At 39.4% G+C, this 10,000-nt stretch overlaps 1 protein-coding gene across 1 annotated transcript in view; it reads right to left on the bottom strand.

Annotated features, from left to right (window-relative positions):
• pde2a (phosphodiesterase 2A) overlaps positions 1 to 10,000 on the bottom strand; it is a 74,246-nt gene that overhangs the window by 15,308 nt on the left and 48,938 nt on the right. Inside the window, 8 exon segments of the mRNA XM_077230332.1 lie at positions 1,961 to 2,031; positions 2,120 to 2,320; positions 3,067 to 3,179; positions 6,861 to 7,035; positions 8,161 to 8,242; positions 8,536 to 8,599; positions 9,090 to 9,129; positions 9,485 to 9,596. Coding sequence (XP_077086447.1) covers positions 1,961 to 2,031; positions 2,120 to 2,320; positions 3,067 to 3,179; positions 6,861 to 7,035; positions 8,161 to 8,242; positions 8,536 to 8,599; positions 9,090 to 9,129; positions 9,485 to 9,596 — 858 coding nt within the window.

Raw genomic sequence — 10,000 nt, 5'->3', positions numbered from 1 at the left:
AACGCCCCACTTTCCTCTCTTGGCCTCTTCAGCAACGCTGTCACCTCAGTGGTCGAGAGGTTTCAGGAGGCAAAAAGCAAGCAGAGGCGTTCCAGTTGGGTCATTCTCCACCGGATCACCACTTCAGGGCAGCAAATTGGCTCGAGAGACTGGTTCCCTTTGTATATTTTTTGGCAGAGTGGAAGCTTCTACCAAATATATCTCAATGGGTCTTGCACTCCATAGAAAAGGTTACCTAATTCAGTTGGGTCTCGCCCACCCCGGTTCAGGCTCTGGTTATGAAACAGGAGGTAAAAGCTCAGTTAGGGATGGAGGCCATAGAACATGTTCCTCCGTTCAGGTTTTACAGCCAGTATTTTATTGTTCTGGAAGAAGGAACTAAAATTTTGTCAAATTTTAGATCTGCGCCAACTAAATTGTTCGGTAAAGAAGCTCAAGTTCAAAATGCTGACTTTGAAGCAAATCATGTCACAAATCAGATCTGAGGATTGCTTTATCACGATAGATCTCAAGGACGTATACTTCCATTTATCTATCCTTCCACAGCAAGTCAAGTCACCTTCATTTATACAGCGCTTTTAACAATATAGATTGTTTCAAAGCAGCTTTACAGTGATGATAGGAGATTACAGTAACAGAGATTGTTTAGACTTTACGGCAGATCTAGAATAAAGTTATTGTCCAGCTAAAGTTAGTTTTGCTTGATTTACTTCCGTTGCAAAGATCATTAGTTATTAACTTTGGGAGCCGCTAACACGACACCGTTTGAACTGTAAACAGAAAACTTTGAACGCGTTCTGGACGTTCATTTGCACAACAACAGTGTCTGGTGGCTCGAGAACACAAACTGTGAAACAGGATCCAAGGTGCAAGTTTTGAGAATGTTATCATCTACGAGTAAACTTCAAAACCGTGAATCTGTGAAAATGCTGACGGCGTGCACATGCTTATTACGTGTTTAGTCTATAGCTATGCGCATTTTAATATATATGTGCACAGGCGCGTGGTCTTTCTTTACAACGTCACATCGCCAAATCACTTGTCTGGCAGCATAATACAGAATTATTTTTTTTAAAACAGGAAGTTCCTGAGGTTTGCTTTCGGGGGCGAAGCATACCGACACCGGGTTCTTCCTTTTGGCTTAGCCTTGTCCTCCACAATTTCTCCAAATGTGTGGATGAAGCACTGGCTCTGTTCTGACTCAAGGGCATTCGCGTGATGAGCTACATACAGTAGACGACTGGTTGATCTTAGCTCAGTTGGAACAGTTTGGCATCGAGATGTCGTTCTCGCCCATATGAGAGAGTTTGTGTTAACATTGAATGCCAAGAAGAGTGTGAGAGAAACACTTCTTTAGGCATGGTGTGGGATTCAACGACGGTGCAGGAACGTCTTTCTCCTGCTTGTATAGAGTTGATTCTCAGGCTGATCCTCTCCACACACATTTGTGAGGATTTATAACCTGGATTTAGGCTCTACATCAGCTTTTGTCTTAGAGCTGCTCTTTACGATTCCACACAAGACAGGCCCTTGTCAGTACGGCGGTATGGGTATAAACCAAGCGGCAACCTTCCCATCTTTCTCTTGAATCCAACACGGAACTAACTTAAACTGCAGTTCATCGACTGGCCACTAGAGACCGGCTGCAGAAGAGACTCAATCCCATAGGACCCTGATGTTAAAATGCCCAACTTTACAACAGAATAAATATGTTTCCAGTCTGGTGCAAAAAGAGGTTTTGGTCTATATAGCTAATTTTGCTCTTCATGACGACTGTGAGGGGGGTGAATTTTTTAATAACTCATCCATTTAAATTATATTGAGCCTTAAAGTTCTGTCATGGCATGACATGACATGGTTACGGTCATAACCTGTGACGATTTCTGAAACATTTTTCTTTTCACAATCTTTGTTATGGACCTATTAAAGGGGCAATCAGACAGAATGGACAGGTCTGTACCTGGCTAACGTGTGCAGGTCAATCTTATAGGTGTTTATGAAGCCCATGTCTTCAAACATGCTCAGAACGCCCTGCGAGAGACAAACAGACAGATATCATCAGTGTTTCTCTTCGGTCGGTCCATGTGAATCTCGTTGTTGGTTCGGTGTGTGTCGGTACCATGGGCGTGCTGTCGTCCGACAGAGATCGCGGCGTGTAAGTGAACTCTGCAAAGTTGGGGTGGATTATCTGGACCGGCTCGACGCCGGTGTCCAGAAGTTTAGTGACCTCTTCCTCCGACACCTTCATATGGTACATCATCATTTCATTGGCCAGATGACTGCGGAACTGAGCCTCGTGGACCTTCTTATACAGGAGAGACTGACACACACACACACACATATAAATAAATAAATAAAGATATTACACATATATAAACACAAATGCATAATTATATAATGTATTTATATAGCGTATAATGTATTTGTATAGCACAATAATAAATAAAACAAATAAATAATACATAAAAAGTAATAATAAATATTATTACATTAATAGTACAAAATCATATAAATTGTAAGAATTAGTAGCATAAAATATTATATAAATTTTATAGATTATTAGTAGCGAAAACTAACAAATTGTATAGATTATCAGCACAAAATAGTATTTTATATATATAAACTTTAAAACCCAAACTTTAAGGACACCAATTTTCTTTGTGCATGAATAATATGTATCGTAATTAAATAAATGTTTTTTCTTAAAATACAGGTTGCGTAAGTCAGCACACCCCTATGCTAAATTTGCAATATGCAAGGGAACTTTATCAGGATGCATAGTATATATATATATTGTGTAGGCTATGTAGTACAAAAATAAAATAAATATAATTTTTTTTTTAATAATAAATAAAAATGTAATAAAATGTAAATAATAATAAATTAATAGTACAAAATCATATAAACTATATGAATTAGTAGTACAACATATATATATATATATATATATATATATATATATATATATATATATATATATATATACACATAACAAAAATAAATTCATTTCTAAGATACATTTCTAAGCTATTGAGTTGTGTTTTTCAGTGATGTAGAAACTCGTACATGAGCGATACTGATGCCACAGTAAATGGAGAAGGCCGTCGCCAGATCCTCATCAAAACGATTGAACCACGGACCGTTAGTTTTATTCACCAGCTCTGCCACTCCAATCACCTCTGATGAGAAACCAAAGAGTCAGTCAGGCAGACACACACACACACACACACACAAACAGACAGAGGTCGGGACAAGCAGAGTTCGATGTTCTCGTCGTCTCTGAGATCTTATGGTGGATGCACGTCAACATCGCTTTGACTAAATAGTCTCTGATTGCCCTTAACATCTCTACCAGAGAGCAGAACGACTACAGCACAAAACATCCCTCACACACACACACACGGGCGTAATTTCTTATGGGGACAGGGGGGACATGCCCCCCCCCCCCCCCCCCCCCCCCACTTTTCAAAATCCTGTTTGCGTCCCCTCCACTTTCAGGTTCGTTGGTTATTATTTTTTTAACCGCACGCCGTCATCGCCACAGCGCGTCCGCGTCCAGGTACGTCGCGTCCACACAGTAGTCCACACTCTAAAAATAGTAGGGCTGTAGCAATACACTAATCTCACGATACGATACGATATTCAGCTCACGATACGATATCTATCACGATATTCAGCCAACGATAATTCGATACACTTACATCATTTTCTGAAAGATTTAAAGGGGACAGAGTGATTATGGTGACATCTTGTGAGTGTTCCTGTTCCATTTACTTGGATTGAATTATTTGAACTGAAAACTAAAAACTTGATTTACACAATATATGTCTCTGACTGGACAAGTTTAAGTTATTCATTCAAGAGCTGTGAGTCCCTTTTGTTGTTTGATTCACATTAATGGCTCAATCATCAGCAGGTTTATTAGACGCTGCCCCTTTAAGACCGAGTGCAGATCTAATAGGTGACTGATGCACCATCATTTTCTCCGAACTATTTACGTCCATTTAAGACATAAACTGTTTAAGTAAATAAACTGTGTTTCAGTGAATCTCATAGCTGGTCATTTTTATATTATTATGTATATTTGCTAGTTTAGATGCGCACATGAATCCCAAAGTTAAGTAGCCTATACTTTTCTTGTCTCGTTGCAGTCCAGTTCAGAGCGCGCGTCGCCTTGTGAACAACTCTTGCGCAGATGTTTGTGCTTTTAATAGCTCTTTTAATGATTAAACGTGTCCGCAATTTAGCAACAGTAGAGACTGCATTTTACAACAATCACCGATCGTGCTGATTCTGACGGTGCGTTTGGGTTTTAGGAAGAAATGACAGCGCATCGCTGTGAAGGGAAGGAATTTGCTCTAGACATAATGCAGTTAGTTTGGTTTCATCTCAAATATCTTCTTTTTCTAATCTCTGAAAGCCGAAATCTAAAATAAAATTAGAATATTATCGCAGATCTGAAGTGTAACCACGTTTGAATGTTTAGTTCTGTCCTCATTGTCAGTGATTGCACGCTGTGGCTCCGTGTGAGAGATCGCTCTCTCTCTTCTGGACTGCGAATGGCAAAATTGCATCACAGACAAATGGTTTAATATTATTATATATAGAGCTGGCTGGCGAGATTAACATGTTCAAGATTACGTCTTTATATCAATAATAAATAGTAGCCTACGTGTATTTTCTATTTTCTCCAGTGCCGACAGCAGAACCGAAAACGTCTGAGCTTTAAAGCGAACGGGGGTAAACACGGGGGATTTGCATGGGACTTGTGTATCGATACTCGCGGCTTAAAAATCGATACTTTCTTGGGAAAAAAAATAGCTCACTGAAAGTTGTAATAAACAGGTATCGCGCTTATTCAAGCGCAAAAGAGAACTGGATTCTGGCGCGCTGTCTGTGCGTCGTGTGCGTGTGCGTCAGGACATTCACAGACAACGCGCCAGAATCCAGTTCTCTTTTGCGCTTGAATAATAATAACACACACATTTATGCCAAAATGTCCGTTTTGTCAATTGTATCCTCACAAGAACAGTCTTAAATGAGTTAAATAAAATCTTAAATGAACGTCAAGAGTAAATAAGAAAATTATGCGTAAGATCCTGTCTTCAGCGTCAGATCTTAAAGGGACAGCAGCCAATTCTCTGTGTCAGTAAAGTTAACCAAAGAACAAAGTGGAACAGAGCAAATTACTCACTGATCTTGTCTAAAGAACGTTTGTAGTTTTATTTAATTTATAATTTATGCACTGCCGACTATTTTATAACCTTATTCAATTTCTGTATATTTCATTCCTGTTAGACAGGAAGCGCACAGGTAAATATGACATTTATTATGGGTTTATGTGAGGATTGTTTAAAGTTCACTTAAATTAAAAGTTGTTACATTTTTTAAGCCTAAATGTTTCAAATTTAGTGGGGGAAATCCTTTTCATCTAGACATCAGTAGCTATATTAATATCACTGATACTTGTCTTCATTTATAAAAAGATGCTATTACACAATTATTAAAAATATACTGTGTTTATGTAGTTTTTACATTACAGTGGAAATTGGGTCTCACATAATTTAAATTTTATTTACACACAAAACATTAATGGTGAACATTTTTTACTTTATAAAATGATTCTCTCAAGTCTTGGCAATCGGCCCCTATTAAACAATAAAAAAGTAAGAAATCTTTTTGTTATAAATAGTTTAGTAGCCTACTTTTATTTTTGGCAGGATCACCATGTATCACCATAGTCCCTAAATGTATGTAAATGCAGGAAATGGGGTTCAAATCGGAAAAAAATGTCCCCCATTTTGTGTCCCCCCACTTCTCAAACCAAAGTTACACCCTTGCACACACACACACACACACACACACACACACACACACACACACACACACACACACACACACACACACACACACACACACACACACACACACACACACACACACACACACACACACACACACACACACACACACGCACACACACGCACACACACAGAAAGATAATGCCCTTGAAAACACACGCATTTAATGTCTGCTTCGAGTTCATTCTGTCTGAAGCGTTTGCCTTTAGCGGTTCATTTTAACGTGTTTGTTGGTGGTAATTGTGTTTGTAACGTGTGTCAGGACTGAACCTTCACTGCTTTAACAACGTAAATCCACAGCAGCTTTCACTAGTATACTCTAAAAAAAACATTTTTCGAAACAAAGATAGTTGGAGTTTGTTTTACAAGAAAATAATATACCTATATCTATATTTAGATAAAATATATTACAAGATAATAATATATCAGTCTTACAACTTCAAAATTTCATGCCTAATTCAATGTATTTCTTGTCGTCTCCTTCTAAATATTTTTGAAATTCACAAGCAATTTATTCACCAAATCCTACACCAATTTTCTTTTCAGTGTAATCTACGTGTTTTTTTTAGGGTTTATTGATATAATTGGTTCTAATTTCCTTCATATCAATGTAAAATCCATTTACCTAACAATGACATCACTCTACAGGAAGTGACATAATTTTGGAGGGAAATCAACAGCACAAACAGTACGTGTTATCAATAAAACTGATGGTTACTGTAGTCGTTGACCCTCTTTGATCAAGTTACAAAAATGAGCTTATCCAATAGATATAAATATATAGAATATTATCAAATATAGAAATTAATTTAAAGTTGAAGTCCTCATGTAAATTAAATTTAGCTCTTTAATTACATCCGGTTCATTTTGTGTACATTATCGAGTTATAATTAATAAAGTTTTAGGTTTCTAAGCTTGACCAGGCCATTGTTTTTGGTGATAATATTGTGAAATATTGTGACTTTTGAAAGAACTGGCTGCAGGGTTGCAGTGTCTGACCTTCGTTCTCGTCCTTGATGGGGAAGCAGAGTATGTTCCTGGTCCTGAAGCCCGTGCTGTCGTCCACACCGCGGTAAAACAGCGGGTGGGAATACGCATCCTTAATGTTGAGGATCTTCCCAGTGGTGGCGACATGACCCGCGATCCCCTGATCCGCCGGGATACGAAACTCCTTCTGTTTATTAGAGAGAGACACTTACTCAGCTCTATAATAACACACACACACACACACACACACACACACACACACACACACACACACACACACACACACACACACACACACACACACACACACACACACACACACACACACACACACACACACACACACAGAGTCTGGTTCGGTATCTTAGTGGGGACTCTCCATAGACGTAATGGTTTTTATACTGTACAAACTGTATATTCTGTCCACTTCCACTAACACACACACACACACACACACACACACACACACACACACACACACACACACACACACACACACACACACACACACACAGTCTGGTTCGCTATCCTTGTGGGGACTCTCCATTGACGTAATGGTTTTTATACTGTACAAACTGTATATTCTGTTCACTTACACTAACACACACACACACACGGTCTGGTTCGCTATCCTTGTGGGGACTCTTCATAGACGTAATGGTTTTTATACTGCACAAACTGTATATTCTGTTCACTTACACTAACACACACACACACACACACACACACACACACACACACAGTCTGGTTCGCTATCCTTGTGGGGACTCTCCATTGACGTAATGGTTTTTATACTGTACAAACTGTATATTCTGTTCACTTACACTAACACACACACACACACGGTCTGGTTCGCTATCCTTGTGGGGACTCTCCATTGACGTAATGGTTTTTATACTGTACAAACTGTATATTCTGTTCACTTACACTAACACACACACACACACGGTCTGGTTCGCTATCCTTGTGGGGACTCTCCATTGACGTAATGGTTTTTATACTGTACAAACTGTATATTCTGTTCACTTACACTAACACACACACACACACGGTCTGGTTCGCTATCCTTGTGGGGACTCTCCATTGACGTAATGGTTTTTATACTGTACAAACTGTATATTCTGTTCACTTACACTAACACACACACACACACACACACACACACACACACACACACACACACACACACACACACAGTCTGGTTCGCCATCCTTGTGGGGACTCTCCATTGACGTAATGGTTTTTATACTGTACAAACTGTATATTCTGTTCACTTACACTAACACACACACACACACACACACACACACACCTCGTCATCGCTCACGACTCCTCCGTCAAACACTTTGGCCACCAGTTCATGACTGACTCGATCCAGCAGGAACACAGAACAACTGGGAGATAAAGAGAGAAATCACTAAAATAACACTGTGAAACGTGAATAAATAAATCTGTTTCATCTCTGTCTGCGTTAGATGTGTGTGTGTGTGTGTGTGTGTGTGTGTGTGTGTAATCTGTTTGATTAAATGTTACAATATTTGACTGGAGGTAATTGATATTTATGAGGCTGCTGTTCTTGTCACGCGAACAGTTGCGAGGCTGGAATTGGTTTGGACGAAACCCAAAACGATCAGAGGCGTAATTAAGCGTGTGTGTGTGAGAGTGTGTGTGTGTGTGTGTGTCTCACATCTCAGCGTTGCTCAGGTTTCTGGCCTCGACGATGATCTCCTGCAGTAATACAGACACGTCATCTGAACGAGAGAGAGACGGAAGTGTTTAAACACAGATCATCACACATCCACGGTTTAATCTCCACATGAACACCGTCTGTAATGCGACTGGAATCTATTTATGAGTTTGATTTTATTACCGTAACCTTTTATTACATTAACCAGCATTAAATGACTGCGTAACTATTGACTATTGTTTGACTATTGTCAAACTACAGATGAACATTACCCATCATCCCACACGGCCTCCAGGACATCAGCCAAATGACCTTCATATATTTATACATATACTCATATATACAACTATATATAAAGAGCTGGAGATAATACAGATACAGTTTTGCAACAAAATCAAGCAGTTGATATTTTGAGGTGTTTTTTGATGACAGATAATGAAGACAAACAAGTTATAAAAAAACATAATAACGTCACAGATGATTCACAGACTAGGAATATGAATTATGAGAGTAAATGTTAAACATTCAGATTTATTCATTTGGGTTTGACTCACCGAGGTGTGTGAAGAGATTCTTCGCCACTTGAAGAAGAGCCTGAAGAAAGACAAGAGTCACACATCAAGAACGACACAACGACAAATGTGTGAGTGAGTGTGTGTAAGTGTGTGAGGGTGTGTAAGTGTGAGTGTGTGTATGTGTATGTGTGTGTGAGGGTATGTGTGAGGGTGTGTAAGTGTGAGTGTGAGTGTGTGTGTGTGTGTGTGTGTGTGTGTGTGTGTGTGTGTGACTCTCTCCATCGTCGCGACAACCATCGGCACTGATCCTCAACAAACTCGTCTGCATGTGTGTGTGTGTGTGTATATATACACCTGCTCCAGCTGCAGTGATGAGCACTAAAGCATTTGCATACAGAAGTCTTAAAGGTACAGTAGCAGAAACGTCTTCTCACCTGACACTCAAACTTCAGCTTCTGCTCCTTCTGGAAGGCCAGTGTGCTCGTGAGAACCGTCGACGTGTAACAGAAACAGTGTTGAATCACGTGCTCGTCGGCCTCCGTGTACCTGAAAACACACCGGGAACACACACGACAGTTCTGCATCAAAAACACACACAAATTATGATTAAATCAGAGGTCAAGAGGTCAAACTAAGTATTATATGTATTATATTATAGATTTATTTTACACACACTCACACACACAGACTCTCGCACACACACACACACACACACACACACACACACACACACACACACACACACACACACACACACACACACACACACACACACACACACACACACACACACACACACACACACACACACACACACACATCGTTTAAATGTTCTCTAGAACTGAAATATGAAAAGAACGACAGAACGAATGAGAGAAACAGATGGAGAGATGAAACCGAGAAAAATTCAATATTAAATATCAAACGGTCAGATCTCGGCGTGAGGAATT

Source organism: Siphateles boraxobius, unplaced genomic scaffold (genome assembly GCF_051911475.1).
Source record: "Siphateles boraxobius isolate OS27281-9 unplaced genomic scaffold, OSU_SipBor_1 143, whole genome shotgun sequence".
In the NCBI taxonomy this organism is placed as follows: Eukaryota; Metazoa; Chordata; class Actinopteri; order Cypriniformes; family Leuciscidae; genus Siphateles; species Siphateles boraxobius.
This window is presented reverse-complemented; position numbering and strand designations above follow the sequence as displayed.